This window comes from Akebia trifoliata, chromosome 8 (genome assembly GCF_017979445.1).
Source record: "Akebia trifoliata isolate Shusen 1 chromosome 8, ASM1797944v1, whole genome shotgun sequence".
Lineage (NCBI taxonomy): Eukaryota > Viridiplantae > Streptophyta > Magnoliopsida > Ranunculales > Lardizabalaceae > Akebia > Akebia trifoliata.
This window is the reverse complement of record NC_141382.1, coordinates 32,822,216-32,845,097: the sequence shown is the minus strand read 5'-3', so window position 1 is coordinate 32,845,097 and position 22,882 is coordinate 32,822,216. Positions and strand designations below refer to the sequence as shown.

Genomic DNA, 22,882 nt, shown 5'->3' with positions numbered 1-22,882 from the left:
GTGGTCTCATCTTGTATGTTGCAATTATTTCTAAGATCGCCAATTTCTAGGAGGTTTAACTAAATTTGATTTCAGGTCTGATATGATTCATTGACAATCCTATGTTGAAACCCTTCTACTTTACCCCATTATGAAATTCAGAGTAGAAAATCACTCTCACAAAAAATTAGCCCATTATGAAATTTCTAACCCCAATTTATAATTTGAAGAATCGTGGACCATATATTTTACCGTTAGATTGTAACCACTTGTCATGGGGTTAGAAGTTTTAGAGTGGGCTGATTTTTTGTGAGATCTAAAATTTCTAACCCCAATTTATAAGTTGAAGAATCATGGACCGTATATTTTACCATTAGTTTGCAACCACCTTTCATGAGGTTAGAAGTTTTAGAAGGCTAATTTTTTGTAAGGATGATCTGCTCACCGTAGAGATCATCCTCACAAAAATCAGTCCATTCTAAAACTTTTTAGCTATATAAGACAAAACTTTATCTAGAACATTATCTACGATTTTGTCTACAGAATGTTGTCTTTATATAATATAATAGTAAAGAAAAATATAAGAATAATGATTTTTTGACACTCCCTTTTGACATATGCCCCACAACGTGGCATGGGCTAGAACCATAAATCTTTTTCTTCGAGATACACAACTACACATATTTATGGAGATGTACAGTTGTGTATCTCGAGGAAATCTATGGTTCTAGCAAATGCCGCATTAGGGAGCGTTTTTTAGAGGGGGAGGCGCCAGAAAATCACACTCAAAGTATAAACATTAAGGTGGGGGCATTTATGGCCACTCAAATTTTGGTGTCCAACCATTCCTACTTAGGGCTATCAATGGGCTGGGTGTGAGTCGAATGAAGTTATTTCCATCTCCTTAATCCAACTCTATATCCGGTTATCCATATCCAATTTTTTAGTCACTTACTCTAAGGATATCTCTATCCGATTATTCATCCACTTTTTTTAAAGGATATCTATATTGACCTTTACCCAAAGTTCAAGCAGATATCCAAGTTCGATATATATATACCTCATTGTGAAGATAATAGAAAAACCTTAATTGTAGGTTATACATATATTTTATTGTGAATTTATGGTACTAAACTCGAATAAATAAATATTCAGTTGGATATGATATATATTCATATCCAATCCTAAAAATGTTTGAATGAAAATAATTGCGCATAAATTTACTTAAATTCTTAATCAGATAAAAAATTTGTACCCATACCCAAATGTATCTGATAAGACAAGTCAGGTAAAGTGATATTATTGGACCCATTGCCAGTCCTATTCCTACTCGGCCTTAGGCTGAAAATAAAATTTGACACAGTCAGTCAGCAATGCTTGACCTTGGTCAAGGGGTAGTGGCCTTATCTTGTCCTGTATGTTGCAGATATTTCTAATATCTTCAATTTTTAAGGGGGTATTACTAAATTACCCTAAAATAAAAGTGAAATAGGCATCTTGTCTTTTCTTTCTTCTCCGTCTGTCTGTCTCTGTGGAAACTTCAGCCTCTTCTTAAAAGTGAATGAAGGGGAGGACAATGAATGACCGTCCATCCGTCTGCTTATTATTCATCTAACATTTTCGGAGGTATGTCATTCGATGTCTCTGTTGTACCTTCAATTATTTCTTAGATTCTATATGCAACTTTTGAGTGAAGAGCGAGCATTTTGGTTAGGGTTTTGTTTTCTACTTTTCTATGTATATTGAATATTGAATATTGATGGATTGCAATTATGTTATTGTTGTGTATATATAATAAGGATTATTCGATCTGAAAAATTGGATATGTAAATCATTGTGAACATGCTTTTAAAACTTTGCAGATGTTGAATTGTTTTCCAACAATTCATTAACCAACATTTGTTGTTTGTATTTTCTACTCTTCTTTTTGTCTAGGAACGAACATGCCTCGGAAAGTGAATTATGGAGTTGATTACGATGCAGAGTACGACGGTTGGGATGATTATTATGACTATGATGATGATTCAGATGTACAACGAGGAGATGGTCAGTATTACTATTGATGATTTAATTTGTTCTGTTAAGTTTAATGGATTATGGTTATTATTTATTAGTGTTGTTTTGTGGATTTTTCCAATATTTTCTGCTTGTTTTAATGCTTTGTGGATCCTCAATGTACTTGCTCATGATTATCTTCCAATCTCTTAGAAGATGATTAATTGAAGGTCAAAAAAGAGCTTTCAATTCAATTTTTGACTTCTTGGAGGGATCCAAGATGAGAGAATTAACTAGAAGATGTTCCATCATCTTCATCCATACTTCAAGAAATACCTATGATGTTGCCGGTTTCTTGTCCTAGAGACGGTCCATGTCTTCCTTGTCTTGTATATGTTTTACTTGACAAAAAAGGATCTTTATTTGTAGCTCTAGTTTTTTGGTCCCCCATTCAAAATATGTGTCCATCAACATTAGTTACTGTTAAAATAAGTAGTAGTGTCCTTTTTGGTCTTTTCATTTATTTTAGATTATGTAACCTTTAAAGCCTAATTAGGGCTAATTAATCAAATAATCAATTTCCTCTCTTTTTTAATTTGGTATCAGAGCTTCCATCGATCTTCCACTTCTTCCTCTTCTGCGACAAACTCCGGCAACCAACTCTTCCCTAAAATCAGCACTCTCTCTCTCGTTTTTCAATTCTTATCACCCCTACGGGGGTCCTCTGTGTATACACACCCTAATCGCATCATGCGATAGGGAGTTAAGACTGTTTAGAGCCTGCGATTTAGATTTCTTCACAGCAGTGATGCTGTACTCACAGCAGTAGCTGTATATGAGTCTTGCGACACACATAACAACTTCGTTTAGGCCTTACGACACTCACAGTAGATGTCTGTGAGTCTTGCGACACCCAAGATAGCTTCGTTCAGATCTTACGACACCCACAATAGATGTCTGTGAGTCTTGCGACACCCAAGAAAGCTTCGTGCAGGTCTTGTGATCACAGTCGGTGATACCCTTTGAGCAGGCGACTCTTGTACGACGCTGGTAAGTGTGTGTTAAACCCTGCGATCATAGCAAGCTGCTGTTTTTTACCAGTGTGTGTGTGTTTTGTTGGGTATGAAACTATAACCTCTGTTATGAGCCTTGAGACCAGAGCAGGTGGCTGTTATTTATGTTTTCGATCACAGTAAGAGTTTTATAAGGGTAACAACAGTTGTTTTAAAGACCTACGAAGGTCTGTGATTACAACACGGTGTTGTTTTGGGGCTGTTCTAACAGCAATATTACTCCTTTAGTTTCTACACTTGCGAGAATGACTGTTCGGATAACCTACAGTAGTGTTTAATCAGCTTTCACTTCTTTTTCGACCGTGTATTGTCACCTTTAGGGTGCTGCGATCACTTTATTCTAGGGAGTCGCGCCATCATCTTACTTGAACTCTCATCCAACCAGAGTACTCGGATTATTTGATGGCCTCTGAGACATCTTCTTCCTCGATCACTGGTAATAGTAATGGATCGAGTGGTCTTCCTTCTCATCTGACCGACTTTCCCGGTATACAAATTACTACAGTAAAATTAGATGGTCCGAATTATTTCCTTTGGGCACGGTCAGTTGAAATGCTCATTGGTGGAAAAGGGAAGATTGTCTACCTTACAGGAGCGGACAAACAACCTGCACAGACAGATAGTTCTTACTCACATTGGTTTGCTAATGATTCTATGGTCCGTTCTTGGCTAGTCACTTCTATGCAACCACACATTGCGGCTGGTTTTATGTTTTCCTCGACAGCAAAACAGATATGGGATTCTGCAAAGAGCATTTGCTCGCAACGTCAGAACAACATCAGAATTTTCAACTTGGAACGTGAGATTTCTCGTCTTTTACAAGGAGATTTTTCAGTTACTACCTATATATCACAGCTACGTGCTCAGTGGGAAGAGCTGACCTTCTATTCCTCGTCCTATGCCTGGAAGGACCCTCTTGATGAGACATTATATTCGTCGATTCTGGATAAGAATCGGGTTTTTCAGTTTCTAGCTGGTCTCCGGGATGTGTTTGAGTATGCGAGAGTTCATTTATTGGGTATGGACCCCTTTCCATCCCTACAGACCGCATATTCGTATGTCTTGGCTGATGAGAGTCGTCGTGCTGCTGTCTTACCTCATTCTGCGGGAGATCACTCTGCTATGCTTACTCGTCTATCTTCACCGCAATCCTCTAGTGGGTCTATGCCTACCCGTCAGCGACATAAGTGTGATCATTGTGGTAAGTTGGGTCATGTGAAGGCTCGATGTTATGCACTTCATGGTCGTCCGAATCAGCAACGTCAACAGTCTCAACGACCTTCAGCTCATGCAGTTTCTCAATTGACTACTGATTCAACACCTCCCTCAGCTAGTACATCCTCATCAGACTTGGTATCTCTTTCCCAGACTGAGCTTGACAAGTTCAGGAAAATTTTCAATCAGATGGAGACCTCATCTCAGTCGGTCTCTACATTTGCTCACTCAAGTAATTTTGCATTCGCACACAGTGTTTCCACCATTTCCTCACCATGGATCATTGATTCTGGTGCCTCCGATAACATGACTGGTACGTCCTCTCTATTTAATACTTATAATATTTGTTCTGGTCATTGCAAGGTTCGCCTTGCTGATGGTTCTTTGTCTTCTATAGCTGGTCAAGGTCATGTTCCTGTTACATCTTTATCCTTGACTAATACATTGCATGTTCCTCAACTCACTACTAATCTTATATCTATTAGTAGCATTACAAAAAATTTGAATTGCAGTGTAATTTTTTATCCCTCTCATTGTGTCTTTTAGGATCTGGGGTCGAGTAGGACGATTGGCACTGGACGTGAAGTGAATGGACTGTATCTGTTGGACGTACCCGAGTTACCTAGCACCTATTCTGCTTCCCAGATTAGTAGTAGTAGTCAATCTAATAAGGTTCTTTTAATGCGTTGGCACTTACGCTTAGGCCACATTTCTTTTGGATATTTGAAACACATGTTCCCTACTTTATTTTATAATAATAACAATTTACTTGATTTTTCTTGTGAAATTTGTCAATTAGCTAAACATGTGCGTTCTTCTTATCCTGTTAGTATGAATACTACTGCACCTGCTATATTTGACTTAGTTCATTCTGATGTGTGGAGTCCTTCCCCAGTCCCATCCACTCTTGGTTTTCGTTATTTTGTCTTATTCATTGATTACCATAGTCGTACCACTTGGGTCTATCTTATGAAACACAAGAGTGAGGTTTTTGAGATTTTTAAACAGTTTCTTGCTATGGTTCATATCCAGTTTGGTCGTACCATCAAGACCTTTCGTTCTGATCATGGTACTGAGTACACCTATAGTGAGGTTTTATAACTTTGTTTAGATTCTGGCATTGAGCATCAAATGTCCAATGTTAAGACCCCTCAACAGAATGGTCGTTCAGAGAGAAAAAATCGTCATATTCTAGAGTTAGCTTGTGCCATCTCTATGGGTATGAACGTGCCACAGTCTTATTGGGTCGATGCATTTCTTACTGCTGTTTATCTTATTAATTGAACCTCCTCTCGGGTTCTTCAGTTTGCCACGCCCCTTTCTCAGCTCCGTCAAGATCGTCCCCTGTTTCCCCTTTTTCCGTGTGTGTTTGGGTGCGTATGTTTTGTTCAAATTCTTGATCAATCTCGTACTAAACTTGACCCAAAGCTATAAAATGTATTTTTTTGGGTTATTCCTCTACCCAGAAAGGCTACCGGTGTTACCATCCTCCTTCTCGACGGCGTTTCATTTCTCGAGATATTTCCTTCTTCGAGCATACCCCATATTATAATGGGTTCGTTAGCACTCACTTTGAGTGGTTTCCCCTAGACTCCCTGGATGATCCCCTCCCTGGTTCCTTTCCTCTTCCTTTACCAGTTCCTCCATCTTCACCTCTTGTCCGTTTGTCACCCCCTCCTCTGCAGGTTTACTCTCGGCGTCCACGTGATACTACCATCACTTCTATGTCAGACCAGCTCGTCTCCTTGCCTTCAAATCCGCTTCCTTATCTTTCCGGTGATGATCGGCCTATTGCCACTCGTAAGGGTAAACGTATTTGTACTTATCCTATTTCTAATTTTATATCTGATTCTGCACTCTCATCCTCCTATTGGAGTTTTCTTGCCTCTGTTTTCACTGTTTCTCTTCCTACAACTGTTGCAGATGCTATTTCCCATCCTGAGTGGCGAACCGCTATGATTGATGAGTTGAATGCTCTTGAAAAGACTTAGACTTGGGAACTTGTTACTCTCCTACCTGGAAGGAAAGCTGTAGGATGTCGCTGGGTTTTCACCCTTAAGCATAATCCGGATGGTACTATTGCTCGGTATAAGGCCCGTTTGGTGGCCAAAGGTTATGCTCAAATTTATGGGATTGATTATCAAGAGACCTTTGTTTCGGTTGCCAAAATGACCACCATTCGCGTTCTTCTTTTTATTGCCGCTATACGAGGCTGGCCTCTCTACCAGTTAGATGTCAAGAATGTGTTTCTCAATGGTGATCTTCAGGAAGAGGTTTATATGGTCCAACCTCCTGGGTTTCTTACCTCTGCTTCTCCTACACATGTCTGTCGTCTTCGCCGTTCTCTTTATGGCTTGAAGCAGTCTCCTCGCGCATGGTCTGAACGCTTTATTAAGGTAATGCATCAATTTGGTTTCCATCAGAGTTCTGTTGATCACACCCTTTTCTTACGTCACTCCCAGGGTAAAACTGTCGCTGTGATTGTTTATGTTGATGATATTGTTATTACTGGAGATGATGATCATGGCATTTCTGAGGTAAAAACTTACTTAGAACGTCAATTTGAGATTAAGGACCTTGATATATTTATTTCTCAGCAAAAATATGTCCTTGATTTACTCAGTGCCTCAGGGCAGTTTGGTTCTCGTCCCGCTGATACTCCTATTGAGCAGAATCACAGGTTGGCTGATTCTGAGGGGGAGTGTGTGTCGGATATTGGGCAGTATCAGCGACTTGTGGGAAAATTGATCTATTTGTCTATGACTCGCCCAACATTGCGTATGCTGTTAGCGTTGTAAGTCAGTTTATGCACTCGCCTCGGACATCTCATCTTACTGCAGTCTATCGTATCCTTAGATATCTTAAGGGATGTCCTGGTCGAGGTATTTTATTCAGTAATCATAGTCATTTTCGTGTTGAGGCATGGACAGATGTAGATTATACTGGTTCAATGACTGATAGACGCTCTACTTCTGAGTACTGTACCAAAGTAGATGGTAACTTGGTAACTTGGCGCAGTAAGAAGTAGGATGTGTTTTTCGGTCGAGTGCTGAGTCAGAATACAGGGCTATGGCACTTGGAGTGTGTGAGTTGTTGTGGCTCAAGATTTTATTAGATGACCTGTGTCTTCCTGTACCAGCCCTTTTTTACTATATTGTGATAATAAATCAGCTATTAATATAGTGGCAAATCCGGTTCAGCATGACAGAACTAAGCATATCGAAATTGATCGTCATTTCATTAGAGAAAAGATTATTTCTGGACAAATTTGTACTCCCTTTGTTCCTACATCTCAACAACTTGCTGATGTGCTGACTAAAGGTGTTAGTAAAATCACCTTTGAAGGTATCTTGTCCAAGTTGGGCGTCGTTGATATCCACGCACCAACTTGAGGGGGAGTGTTAAAATACGTAGTAGTGTCCTTTTTGGTCTTTTCATCTATTTTAGATTATGTAACCTTTAAAGCCTAATTAGGGCTAATTAATCAAATAATCAATTTCCTCTCTTTTTTAATTGTTACCTTTTCTGATTAATGATTTCAATTTTTTGTTTGTTGATTTATGTACGTGTAAGTCTTCAGCAGTTGTATACATATATGGGAAGTGTTTGGACTTCAGAGGCCCTAAAGAGAGCCAAACATTTTTCAAAATAGGGGTTAGAAGTTAAAGAAACTTGGACTGTCCGATTTTTGTAAACCACTTTTGATGGGGTTAGAAGTTTCGGAATGGGCTGATTTTTGGTGAGGACGATCTCCTCATCATAGAGATCATCCTCATAAAAAATCAGCCCATTCCGAAACTTCTAACCCATATATTGAAAAAAATTGTTTGGCTCTCTTTAGGGCCTCTGAACGCCACTCTCTCTCTCTCTCTCATATATATATTATATTCCAAGTCATTATTCCCATGAAATAACACATATTTCATGTCGTAAGCTAAGGGGAGACATATAATCTAAATTATTTGATCATTGACTATAAAAATTTATGTAGATCGTGTGAACAATTAGAGCCACAACAATAAGGTCACGGGTTCAATTCCATCAAAAAAGAAATACATTGATAAATGGAAATTGTATCGAACAACAATTGTATGTTGCACAAGTAGAGGTGTGGTATTTTCAAGAATTATTGTTCTCCTTTTCATTTGTAAGCAAATATCTTTCTCTTGTTTTTCCCCCCACTTCATTGATTATTAGCAGTTCAGACATGATATTTGTTTATTTCCATTTCCCTTTCTACTACAGGAGAAAAATATAAGATAGACCAGGCAATTACCGAGCCTGGGCTTTGGCGATGTTCTATTTGCACATTTGATAATATTAAAAGTGCATCTACTTGTGATATCTGTGGTGTTTTTCGGGATCCTGTGACCAACATTTGCAGCAATGGCAATACAGAAACAGGTATACAACTTTAAGGTGTTGAGAATTTTTTTTTTCTTTCTTCCGATTTGTTATCTAGTAGTTATATTATATCTGATACTGGTCGGGCCGACAAGTATTGTAAGTTGGCCTTTGTGTAGTATTATTTCCATTGCATCATGTTCTTTGTTCCTTTATGGAATGGAGCTCTTTCGTGCAGTTGATGACAGGTCCCAAGGTTTCGGAGCATCCCTATTGGCCAAGTCTCTTTTTGCATCATTTCCTCGCCAGGCTCCCAAAATGGATGTTATCTTTCATCAGAAAAATGATGATTTTGCAAGCAAAGGCGCCAATAACTTCCACAAGATTGGGAATATCCTAGGAGATTATTCTGATTTCTGCAAAGCTTTTATGTTTTCTCATTGCAAGTACAATAGTAATATAGGTCTGCATATGGTATATCATGGGAGAGAGGGTTATTTCTTTTATGTTTTGTCATTGCAAATTATTTACCAGTTTTATGCCACCGATACATTCTACAAAATAATTTTTCTTCAATAAGGATTATTTCTTTTGCAATCTCAAATCATATACCAGTTTTACGCCACTGATACATATCTACAAAATAATTTTTCTGCTATGGAAGAAGCCATTGTGAAGTCATTTTGCTATGTCTATCTTGTTTGCCTCATAGAGGTTCTAAAACGAACACTTTGATGTAACAGACCGTTTCAAGTTTGATAGCCTCTCTCCAGATGATTTGGTTTCTTCTGGCAAACATTATAACAAGAACATTTTGAAAGGTACCTGTCCTGACAACACTAAGGATTGCTCCTGTTCCAATTAATGCATGTTAAACCATGGCCTTCTAGTAGGTTCATTTTCTGATGTACCTTTTGACTACTTTCCATGAACAAAGAATATGAAGCGAACTTTGTTTACTTATGGATCTTGTCCAATTTGCTTTCTATTTTGCATAATCCTACTATGTTATGCAAGTTTTTGAAATACTGGACATGGTGCTTATGGAAAGCGTGGGCAAGAGTTATGCAAAGATGTATTCTATTTCTGGAATGAATTGAATGAGAGACAACTGGTTGTGAAATTTACCATTTTTGTGTCCAAAGGAGAAACTTGAAGCTTTAAGGAGCAAATGGTGAAGTCCCAGATGATCTAATAGCTAGATCCTTTCATGTTTCTTCAATAACAGAATTGAATCAAAATGTCTAAAAAAACTCAATGAAGATCGATTCAAGACTGTAAGAGAAGTTCTATAGATATAAATAATATGCAATTAGTGTCACCATCCATTTACCCCTTAATTTGATGTCCTATTTTTCTGTACTGAATATTAGTAGTGCTGTGGTTCTGTGCACCCAGAAAAAAAGGGAAAAAGGAAATCATATATTGGATAGGAAAATATCATATGTTAGTACTCAGTTGCATTCTATTCAATATTTTGGAAATTCATATTTGTTTAGTAACTTCTTTGATTAGATTGTTTTTTCTTGCCATGGTAATAGTTTCCAAAGGCTCATTTCTAACAAATGATAAATCTGTAATTATTTACCTTTTTCAGTTTTCAACCTTACTTTTTATCTGTAGACAATGTTGAACAATTGGCATCTTCTAAAGCTTCCTCAAGCATCCCTGTGAAGAAGGGAAAGATTAAAATTCAACCTAGCACAAAGAAGTTAGATAATTCATCTGTTTCACTGCTAAAAGTTGGACGACCAAGTGAAGACGAGGGCAATTGTTCCTCAGTCAATGCAGACAAGTCAGATCTAACAGGTAGTTTCAACAAAGTAAATGTGGATGTTGACTCTGGAAGCTTGAAGAATTCTATAAATACTAGAAAAGCCACATTAAATTCCAAATACAAGCCAGAAGCATGGATGCTTGCTGACCAAGAAGGGACATTGACTCAACTAAATCTTGCTATTGTAAGTTAATTATCAGGTTGAGTATGACCACCATTTTTTTTGTCACATTTATTTGCTATTATCTTCTTATCAAATTTTCTCTTCAAGTATTTTGTTCATAAATTTACTTTTCTAAACCTTTTAAAACCTTGTAATAGGTGGGCCATGTTGATTCTGGAAAATCAACACTGTCTGGGAGGCTATTAAATCTTTTGGGTCGGATTTCCCAGAAAGAAATGCACAAATTTGCAAAGGAGGCTAAATTAATGGTATTAAATCGTTTTTTTTTTTTTAAATATGTGACAGGCTGTCCCCAACCCCTTTGGAAGTGGGACTAATCCCTGCATATACGCCTTTTGTTTGAGCTATTTATTTTTGGGGTTTTGTTAACTTGTGTCCTAAGGCCACACATTAAGCTTCATTCAATGCAACCTGGAAATTGAATTTCCTACAAAAAATGCCCTCAAAATATTTTTTTTACCAAAAATATCCTCAGATGCTTATTTCCAAGGTGTGTTAAATGCAGCTTAAGCACATGTTAACAAAACCCTTATATCTTCGAAGTTGTCTAGTTGTCATTTGGGGGATGTTTGTGCTGTTAATTGCCCAACACAGGGAAAGGGATCGTTTGCATATGCGTGGGCACTAGATGAGAGTGCTGAAGAAAGGGAGAGGGGTATAACCATGACAGTAGCTGTTGCTTACTTCTTCTCAAAGAAATATCATGTTGTTGTCCTTGACTCACCAGGCCATAAAGATTTTGTCCCAAACATGATATCTGGTGCTACACAAGCAGATGCCGCAATTCTTGTTATAGATGCCTCGATCGGCTCTTTTGAAGCAGGTATGGACAGTAACGGAGGACAAACAAGAGAGCATGCACTACTTATTAGAAGTTTTGGTGTTGATCAAGTTATCGTGGCTGTTAACAAAATGGATGTTGTGGACTATTCAAAAGAAAGGTTTGATTCAATAAAATTGCAACTTGGAACATTTCTCCGATCTTGTGGTTTCAAGGATTCTCTTTTGTCATGGATCCCCTTTAGTGCCATGGAAAATCAGAATTTGGTGACAGCTGCGTCCGATGTTCGTTTGTCTTCTTGGTGAGTTTTCTCTTGAGTGTTGATTCCAATAATATTTTAAATTTATAAGTATGTCTATCCAGTATTCTCATTATACATTTTGTTGTTGTTGCTAAATCTGCAAATTTATGCATGTTTTCCTTTTAGCTGTTGGTTTTGGTTGAATTATTTGTGTTTGAGTGGTAGCTACTTATATATGGATCTAGATTCAAACTGATGGTCTTGGTCAAGAACATGTCGAACTCAAGTTTTTTTATCGTGGAAGATTTGCCTGCCTTTGTTGTAGCTATGGACCATGTTGAGAGGTTGTTCCTCTTGAGGCTTAGGCATTCATTTCTGTATAATTTTGATATTTGTCTTAGGAAGTGAATCATTGATAATATTGATTGTTAAAAGAGCTGTTGTGTATGTTGCAGTGGGTCTTGTCAAAAACTAGTTCCCCACATAAGCTGCTATGTTCATTCCAATCTTTATTTCAACATTCATCTAATCAGTCAAAAAAAAAAAAAAAAACATTCATCTTACAAGGGGATTCCTCATGGATTATTAAACAATAAAATTGCTTTTGCCTAACAGAATACAATATTTATAGCAGTTTATATGCACTCCATCGTCATGGTTGAAGCCTTATCCCAAAGATCAGGGGTCTACTTAACAAATCTTATTCATCTATTCAATTATGCCTAGAGCTATGTCTTTTCTTTTGACAGGTATACATTTTATTAAAAAGAAGGAGAAAAATGGCAAGGCGACCACCGAATGAGGAAGCAAAACAAAGCAAAAGACTACAAGACCCTCATACATCACACAATAATAAATGAGCCCCAAGATGGACAAGATAACTTCGTGAAAAGGGATAGAAAGTGATTCCAAACTTCTGAAGCAAAAGGATAATGAGTGAGAAGATAATGGACTGACCCACTGCTCGATTTGCACATGAAACAAAAATTGGCCAAAGGAACACCCCTTTTCATATTGTCATCCAATGTTGAGATTTTATCTCAAACAACTCACCACATGAAGGTCTTGGAGGGAACTTTTGGACACCAAATGGCTAGATCGGGTAAATGAATTGTGTAAGTTGGAATCAATGATTTGTAAGGAGATTTAACTGAGAATTTTCTGCCCTTAGCGACACCTCAGTCTCGACTGTCTTCCTCAAAAGGGTTGATTTGAATATGAGAAATGCAATCAATTAAGCCAGAATGATTCATGAAAGCTTAACCTGAGATAAAGAGTATTTTTTATGAGATAAAGAGAATTAAATCCGGACTAGAGTAAATCAATAAACCAATCATTAGAGCTTCTCCTGAATCCAAAATCCCATGACATTTGATTTCCAGCCTGACTCATGAGGGAGATAACCACTCGAGCCTAGCTGTTTTCTCAAAATCCTTAAATGGATCGAAAGAAATCTGATTTTGTTGATTTGAAAACCTAAGCTAGTGGAAGTACAGCCTTCCATTGGGAACATCTTTCGAAGTCTAATGTTTAGTATTGTGGGATAATGATTTTGTCTTGAGGTGTCTTTTAATTGCCTTGAAGACTTCCTAAGTAGTCGTAGACTAACCTTAGTTTATAATTTCATTTGCTCTTTGTAATTGTTATTTGATCTCAATTTTCTCATATTAGTTTATTTTTCACAGCCTTGCATCATGTTCTTTGTGCATATACTTCTAGATTTTGTATGTTTTCTAGATGGGTATTTTCAAAGTGCAATAACTTCTTTTGTGGGAAAATTACGTTGGTAACATCGGGAAAGAAGGGATAGATGGGACCATACTTTTAGACGTCTCAAGACCTTGTCACTTTCTTGACCGGTACATAACGAGACAAACCAAGAAATACAGAGACAAAACCAAGACAAAGCCTTATACCAAAAAATTTGGGTCAGCTCATAATAAAAATAGTCAAACTCTTACTTGATGCTCATTCATCCTTGCCACGCTTTGTTTCACTTTGCTCAGTGATGATCGCTTGATGCTCTAGTTGATGCGTCTTTGTGACATATCGAGATGACTTGTTCAACTGCAGATTATTTTTGAAAGGAAGAATATTTGTCCTTCGTTAATTGTCAGACATAACAACTCATCACTATTATTTTCTGTTTGGAAAAACAGTTTTTGTCTAAACTACTATGAAATTTTGACTAAGAATGATGAATTGCAGGTATCAAGGTCCATATCTATTGGATGCCATAGATTCATTGCAACCTCCGATAAGGGATATCTCGAAGCCATTACTTATGCCCATTTGTGATGTCATCAAGTCACATTCCTTTGGACAAGTGGCTGCCAGCGGTAAATTGGAGACTGGAGCTCTTCGATGTGGTTTAAAGGTACACCTCGATTGACCTCGTGATTGTCTTTGAGTAAATGATAGTATGGCCACCTTGATAGTTGACAAAGAGGCACCATTTACAAGGGTGCTATTTGATAATTTTCTGAGCGAAAGTTTATTAAGACATTAGAATGTGGTTTTAAAAATATTGTTTTACTTTATTCTTGGATCATCATTGAAGCTTATCCCGTTCCTCCATTCAGTTCTAACTAAAGCAATGTCTTCTGTTAGCTTGATTTCTGGATAAAGTTTTTAGTTTTTTCCAGCATATGTTCTTAAACCAAACCTGGGGTATCTTGAGCCTTTCTTGAATCATCTTGGTTATGGTTGTTTTCTGTAAGTAATCGACTTTCTGTTTTCTAGAAAAAAAAATCCAATGAATCATCAAAATGTGCAGGGGAATATGGTGATTTATACATATAAAATTCCCTGAATGCTCATGGATCTGTTTCGTGTCACCAAAATGTGCATGGAATTTGTATCTGTGACAGGCTCAATGCTTGTGTTCTGCATCCCATACAAGTGACAGGACATCATCATCAAAGCCTTGTCCCAAAATATCAATATTTGGATTGAACTTGTCCCAAAACTTATATGACTTGGTACATCTTAATTATTTATGGATTTTTCCTATGATTAACTCTAAAGCTAGTCACGATTTAGTTATTGGTTTAATGATTGAGATTGTATCTAACTTGATAAAATATGTAATTTCCCACCTGTAGTGGTCCACAAGCTGATTGCTTTGGTGTACTAATGCTTAGGCCTCTTACACAACATGGGATGTGGGACACAAGGTCGGACTTCCAGTGATCTCTATTGCCACCTCCATGACCCTTACCTACAAACTCTGGTACACAGTGAAAATTTGGAAAAAAAATGTACATATAGTAGTAGATAGAGATTTGAAAAATAAATTGGTAGGTGTCAGGAGCATTGTTTTTAGATGCCGAGTGAGATGAGGCGCTTGGCTTTTTTAGCTCCTCATGGCATTAAGACGTAGGCCTCCATGCATGGAAAATTTTAAATAATAGTAATGGATATATAAATAGAAAAATTGGGTAACCACCACATATCTCCAAATTTGAAGTTCAAATCCACATAGTTACTATCCAACTTTGAACCTCTTCATTAATAATAATAATAATAATAATAATATCTTATTTAATATTTCAGTAAGAACGGAATTAGGGCTGTCAAAGGATTGGTTCGGTACCGGATCAGTACCACTTTGCTACCGATCCGAAATTTTCACCCTACAATCCATATCCAATCCGATCTCGTTAAAATTTCATCAATCCTAATGCGATCCAATAGTTTTTTTTTTGTGAAAATACCACCTACAGTTAGGGTTTGAGAGAAAAAAACAAACAAAGAGATGGGTTTTGGGGATAAAACCCTCGTTGAGGAAGATGGAGTTTAGGCGAAAAAAGAGTTAAGAGATCGTCTATGGAGATACAGATCTACACTCTACAATTGAAGAAAGATAGAGAGAGAGAGGCGTACTTGGAGATAGAGATAGAGAGAGATGTGAAGCCCTCAATGTCCAACCATCTCTGTTGCTTGAGCCCTCCCTGTCGCCTATCAAGCACTCATTGTCGTCATGAGCCATGGCCTTGCAAGGTTGAATATGGGTGTTTGGGAGCCTAGGGTTTGAGATGGTTCTATTGAGGAAGATGAGTTGTAGAGGAAAAAAAATTAAGAGATCGAATGAGTGGGTAATGGGCTACAGGTTACACCACTTATGTATAAAGAAATTGGATTGGTTTGAGACTACTCCGAAATTGACCTGAGATTTTGTTAGTTTTTAATATTATGATCCAAAAGCTCAAATCTTGTATCCAAATCCGACTTTTTTGGATTGGATTCCGGGTAAAAATTGAATCATTGTCAGCCATAACCAAAATTATGTAATTATTTGTTTAACTTTTAGTGGATATTTCATTGTTGATCTCGTTGGATGAGATGGTATTGTAGTTATCTTAGGTCATGATCATTAAAATCGCATTTTTGGCAAGCCTTTAAGTAAATTTTTAGAATTTTGGGCTTATAGGTAATTTTCTCTTGGAGGAGAATAAGCTAGTGTTTGGGAGAGTAGGGGTCAAAAAGAAAAAACTGTTGTTTGAAATAGAGCAGCTAAGTAGGAAGGAGGAGGTTGGTCAGTTGTCTTTACAAGACAAGGTGAGGAGAGACTCCTTGAAGGGGTGGTGCGTGTGATCGAGGGATTAGTCTCACCCCAAGGGTGAGATACCCACAAAAAGCAACAAAAAAAAAAAAAAAAATTGAGATGGGAGCTATGATATTCCCATTAATGGTATGATTTGAGACCATTTTGAATTGAGTCCAAGGTATCATTTGTTTTTTCTATCGAGAAATATGTTATCAGAGGAGCTGAAAAATATATTATCAAAACTACGTTGAACATGCAACTCTTGGGCATATTTTTTCATTGTTCGTCACCATATTGAAAGCGAAGAGCACAAGCAATCAAGTGATCCATGGTATGAGTTTAAACAACCAAACTTGTGCGCCAAGTGCAATCATTTTGGACACTTTAAATCAGAGTGCTCAAATAGGGATAATGAAACAAATGTGATAAAAGTCCATGCACCTAAACTCAAGGCGAGTAATGAAAAAATCTACGAGCCTGATTTAAGCGAAAGTGAGATTGATGAATGTGAGGCATCATTATTGGATTTTGAAGAAGAATCAATATCTGAAAAATTTGAATAATTGGAAAAGAAAATCATTGAATCGCCACATCATTTATCGCTTACACAGATGTTGTCATACATAAAAGAAGTAGATGATATTTGAGATAAACCAATGAGTTATATTATACATGGAGCATTTTAGAGTGTGAACTTTAGTTCTTGCCAGAAAATAAGAGTTCAAGGAATTTTTACTTGGTTTGATGATATATATTGGAGCGTGGAGGTTGTATTGATTGAGAAACTAGCTAGGATCATATTGCACATAGACTACAAAGACTTCATTTGCTGGAAAATTACAACAATTTTATTTTGCCAATGGCGAAATCTTCATAGCCAAAGAGAATGATGGGGACATCAAATATTGAAGAGTAGATTTTAGTTTTTATTTAGTTTTCTATTTTATGGTTTTAATTATATATTTTTTGGGCTTATCTTGATGTTTTATTAGCTTATGATGTTAGTATAGGTGTTAGGTGCAATTTGGTAACTTTATAATACGTTTTCATAGGCTGAAAATTCATGGGAAATAAAGTTACGAGATTGGGATATATATGATATTTCTGCTTTTGTTTTATTTAGGTTTTAAGTTTTATTTACAACCATTAGATCTCATTATTTTAGTTGGATGGTTGAGATTAGATTTAGAGTTTAGAGAACATTATAAATACTTGCTTCTTGTTGTAATTTTCTTTAATGATGAATAAAATTGAGATTGGAGCTATGATATTCCCATTAATGGTGTGGTGTGAGGCCATTTTGGAGTGAGGCCAAAGTAACATTTGTTTTCTCTATCGAGGTAGGTATTTACTTTTTTTTTTCTCAACATCTTTCCCATTTTCTCTATTAAATTTCTGTTTTGAACCTCCATAAACCCCACTCAATCCATTTTATAAATCAAATTCCGTAAAACCCCCATTGTTTCCTTATCTCCCTTCATCGTCCTGCATCACCTTATTTGTTGAAGCCGTGTGAACCATATAAAAAGTGTTACAAATGTGGTTAAAGTTTGCTATCGCATGCATGATGGACCAACGACTATGGAAGAATAGCGTGCTTTTCCTTTTGTGGTTAGTCTCACACGGTCGATGCCATACTCTTGAGCTACGTTACATGTTGAGACACACTATAGAGTAATTGGTTTTCTCTTGTGGTTCACCTAGCATGGTCGATGCCATCCTCTTGCGGTATGTTACATGCATAACCACACCATGGGAAGATGATACATCTTATTTGTTAAAGCTAATTGGTCTCATGGATAGGGATAATGGAAAGTAAGAGATAGTAATGGTTATTACTCTCTATTTGCTTGAATATAACCTTATATTTGATGTGTTATGTGTGGCATGGTAATTGAGTGATTATATCTTGCTTGCTTTGAAAATACATGTGTTTAGTGCATGGATTAACCATTGAAAGTATGATCTATGATGATATTTTGATACTTAGGTTATCACCCGAAACGATTTGTAATATAAGAAAGAAAAGAATAACCACTAGTAAAAGTGCGGGAACGAAATGAACCTAAGGATATTAAGATTAAGAAAGTGGAAAGGTAAGATATTCGATGAGGACCATTCTGGGAGGTAGAAATGATGACTCTCAAGATAAGTGGCCCAATGGCTAACAATATACCCTGAGAAAGAACCCTTTGGGGGATGGATTCAAGAGAGGTTGAGTCAGGATTTCACAAGTAATAGGCTGGTATAAATCTCTACTAGGGAGGTAATTCCCAAGACGGGGATGACCTAGTCATGTATCTCTCTGAACTAGGACAGTAAGAGGTTTGGCTCGGGTGTAAAAGTAGTAATAAGGAAAGATAAAAGATGCAAATACAGATAAAGGTTATTAATAACGCTACCACAAAGGGCACCTTTATACATGATTTGTTTTTATGCGATTGGTTTGACAGTCTCATTCTTTTGAATTTTTTATATAATATATATTTTTCCTTGCTAAGCTTCTTCGCTTATTGATATTCTATGTCAGTAGATGAAGAAGAGACGAATGTTAGTGAACTGGAATAGAAGACCCCTATCGTTCCATTTAGAGTTGTAAATTGCAAGTTGGAATAGTCTATAATGAAGAAATTATTGTAAGGACTTTAACCGAATAATTATTATATTTGATGAAAGGGATTTTTTTTGTTGCTCGGTGTACAAAATTTCACGACCCGTTTCTAGTATTTGGTCTCTCTTTGAGAAAGGGTGCAAATATGGAAATTGGGTGTCAGATCCACCTCACCCTTATCCTCCACGCACTCAAATAAAAGCATTATTTGCATTAACATTGGGGTATTTGGTTATAGAGAATGGTCAGGTCTTTGAGGGAAAGGAGCATTAGGTGCTGGATATCATTCCCTCAATTATAGGGTTATTGTTCTTTTGGTGTAACTTCTCAAGGACTTTAGAGCGGTATTTTTGAGGATTTCATTTGTAGATGGGATCGGGTGTATGATATCAATTTGGTGTAGGGGCTTTGCTTGGCTTTTGTTTTGCTTGGTTGTTGGTCATCTTGACCTCTTTTTCTAATAAAACTTCTACTTATCAAAAGAAAAAAGAAAAAAAGAAAAGAAAAAAGAAAGCTACTTTTGATGTCATATACTTATGTGTAATGATTAGAAATATTCAATTGTGTTGTTCTTGACTAATTCAAGTTTCAAATAATTGTGTAAATGTGTACCAACAATATTTATAAGTTTTTTATTTTTATTTTTTATAACTTCAAATGCCTGTTAATTATTATGAGTGTGCTTATGGAGCGGGCTCCCATTTCCCATCATACCTCTTACCCAAATCTCAACATTACAAACAACTATAGCTACCAATGAATATGGTTATGCTGAATGACTTTTATGGAACAAAAAATGAGCATTTCTATGTTATGGTTCCCTATGGGTTTGAGGAACCACTCGACTTAAGCTTTCGTCATTATTTTCATAGAATTTTGAAGCATATTTTCTATGTTATTGATAAATTCTACAGTAATTACATAAAATCTGTTTTTCTACATTATTTTGACATTTACAGAATATTTCTATTTTTAAGTTAATTGAAATATGAACCAATCGAAATTTTAAAACCTTGGTTAGTTTCCTACTAGTAACATTGTAAATATGCGATTATTGTAGGTTTTGGTAATGCCATCAGGAGATTTAGCAACGGTGCGATCCTTAGAACGTGACTCTCAAGCTTGCACTATTGCAAGAGCTGGTGATAATGTGGCTGTCAGTTTGCAAGGCATTGATGGAACTCGTGTGAAGTCTGGGGGAGTGCTATGTCACCCAGATTTCCCTGTTGCAGTCGCTACCCGTCTAGAGTTGAAGATTGTCATGTTGGATGTCGCGATGCCCATCCTAATTGGCTCTCAGGTATCTATCATCATTCATTTGTTTTTACAAATTAAAATAAAATAAAATTGCAATCATTTGGAGGAATCATCATCATCATCCAAGCCTTATCCCAAATATTTCCGTCAACATGGCAAATTCCTCTATCCAATTATACCTAAGGCCATGTGTTATACTAATATTTCATAGAATATTTCCATTTTCATAGACTACAAAAAGGATCTCTACATTTGTTTTTTATACGTTCATGAAATCATGCTTCATTTTGACCGTGAACAATGAATTTCAACTAAATGTTACAAATTTGACACTTTAGCTTAGGATGTTAATCAAATCACCTGTTATTTTTCAAATTTTGATTCTTCAAGTAACTATAAATAGAACCTATGACCTTTCAAATTGTTTTTATGCAACAATAGCTAGGGATTAGTGTGTTTAAAATTGTTTTTATGCGACAATAGCTGGGAATTAGTGTGTTTTCAGCATTGCAAGGAAATGATGATCTTTCTGAATGTAATTTTTTTATATAATTTTTGTGGAAATAGGCTTTATTGGTGTAAATGCAATATATCTACAGATTTATGATGCATTAGAAAGGATTTATGCACATCTTTAAAGATTTCTTATGTGCATTTTGAGAGGTTATATTGTTATAACATTTTGTTGGTATTGAATTTTTTATTTTATTTTAATTTTCTTACTTTAAATTTGATTCACATGTATAATTGCACTAAATGTAGAAAAAATGATCTACATTTTCCAAGAACTATTTTAAAGTTAGTTTACTAGACATTCGTAATCTTATTTTTGTGATTGAGAATCAGATTTAAATAAGAGTTTAGAAATAAGATGTGGCTTGAGCATGTTCATGTTTATGCAATCATGTAGTGAATGCGGTGTGTGTGGGTGTTTTTTTTCCAGTTAGGCAATGTGTTCTAAATATGTAGTTAGAGTTGTACGTCCACTCATGTCAAAATATTTGCAAGAAATATTTCCATTTCTGGGCTGGATGAAATAATGCTAGTATGCAGGTGGAATTTCATATACACCATGCCAAAGAGGCAGCTAGAGTGGTAAGGATATTGTCGTTGCTTGATCAGAAAACTGGCAAGGTCTCGAAAAAAGCACCCCGTTGTCTTACAGCCAAGCAGAGTGCATTGATAGAGGTAAGACCAACATAATTCATTGATATTTCTAGAGAGCTGCTATTGGCACCCACACTTTTACTTATCACACCCCAATTAAAGAAACAAACATAGAAAGTCAATGGCTGAGAATAAGTAAAAGTTGGGGTGCCAATAGAAACTCTTTTTTCCTTAAAAATACGTGCGCCACAGTGACGCCTCAGTTGAGGTGTACACCTCAACCACACCTTAGATGTTTGGTCGCCTCACCCCAATGTCTCAACACCCTTTTGGTGCGCCTCGAGGCTTACGTCTCAAGTGCCTCTGAAAACACTGAACCAAACTTTTATAATGCTTGAATGGTATGTTTTAATCTATAATTAGGGTGAAATAATTTAAGAAATTAACCAACGAGTGTTGGGTGCAGTGGTCGGGGCCTCCCTCCAAAAGGGAGAGGTCTTGAGTTCAAGCTCCCTCGTTCAGGGATTAATCCCGGCTTACCTGGTATTTGTGGCTTGTGGGCTTTTGCATGTACCCGAGGGATTTGGGCAAGATACGGTGCTCTAAGAGGCCAATTGCCTCGCCCTTACGTCAGGCCTACAGGTTTGGAAACTCCGTCATAAAAAGAAAAAAAAAATAATAACAATAATTTAAGAAATTGGGGGTGTCATAAGTAAAAGTTGGAGTGCTAATAGCAGCTCTCTACTACCAAGTAAAATCACACAACTTGCTCGCCCACAAAAAACTTATAAAGAGAAAAAGAAAAAGAAAAGTGGAGAATGGAATCTGTTTTCTCTAAAACTGGTTTCTATTTTATTGTGCTGGTTCTATTTCAGCATATCTATGTGAAGGTGCAGTAGGGACAGTTAGCATCATTTTTATATTTATGTTTGTCTAATTGCAGGTGATTCTGGATGGAGCTGTTTGTGTGGAAGAATTCTCTCATTGCCGAGTTCTTGGAAGGGTGTTCTTACGAGCATCTGGGAGAACCGTTGCAGTAGGGATTGTAACCCAAATAATTGAGTAATCCAAAATTGCTGAAGATGTGATTTAGCCAATTTTTTTTTTCATCAGATATACTAAAGATGAGAAAGGTGTAAATGTCCAAGCCGAAGGAGGATGCGGTGAGTCATACAAATCAAGAGTCGGGCCTAAAACCTCTCATGGTCCATTTATGCTTACCACCCCATGCCCTTCACTAGTCGAATCCTCAACCAAGAGCCGAGCCGCATCTGTTTGTAACTTTGTTATGCAAAATCAAATTGCTGTAGAGATGCTTCTGGATTGGGATTGGGATTGGGGTTGGGGTTGCTTCTTATGCCTTAAAAATGCTGGTTTCCCAGTGTAACAATGTATAGATGGTGCTTATGCCTTGATTCAACTTTTACTGGGTTTTCCAGGGATAACCAACTGTAAAAGTGCATGCGGGTCGGTGGAATTTGTCATACTAATGTGTCAATGGGTGGGTTTGAGCCGGCCTTGATTGAGCGTCATTTAACTAGGGTGGGTTGTTCCAGGTTCAACCCGATTGACTGGCGAGCCTATGCTGAGTTAGGTAGAACATGAGAGAATCTGGCAATGCTATATTTTGCCTCTTTCAATTCCATTTTTTTGAAACAATAAAGTGAAAATGTCATATTTGACACTTGCCAATGCAATTGATATGCTTTGGATGACAACTTGGAATATATAATCCCAAATGATCTATGTATGTTTGGTATGTCAATTTC

At 36.9% G+C, this 22,882-nt stretch overlaps 1 protein-coding gene across 3 annotated transcripts; it reads left to right on the top strand.

The window, feature by feature from the left end:
• The first annotated feature begins 1,462 nt into the window (after positions 1-1,462).
• On the top strand, positions 1,463-22,558 carry LOC147396545 (uncharacterized). 3 transcript variants are annotated; one of them, XM_086451338.1, is made up of 12 exons: positions 1,463-1,605; positions 1,915-2,025; positions 8,508-8,666; positions 8,845-9,069; positions 9,350-9,427; positions 10,230-10,567; positions 10,705-10,815; positions 11,162-11,649; positions 13,798-13,966; positions 19,810-20,049; positions 21,060-21,194; positions 22,057-22,558. In XM_086451338.1, exons 1-12 carry the CDS (start codon positions 1,560-1,562, stop codon positions 22,177-22,179), a joined length of 2,223 nt encoding a protein of 740 aa, XP_086307464.1. In that variant the 5' UTR covers positions 1,463-1,559; the 3' UTR covers positions 22,180-22,558. The 3 variants fall into 3 exon arrangements, with proteins under 3 accessions (XP_086307464.1, XP_086307465.1, XP_086307466.1); XM_086451339.1 differs by lacking the exon at positions 8,845-9,069; XM_086451340.1 differs by lacking the exons at positions 8,845-9,069; positions 9,350-9,427.
• The last annotated feature ends 324 nt before the right edge of the window (positions 22,559-22,882 follow it).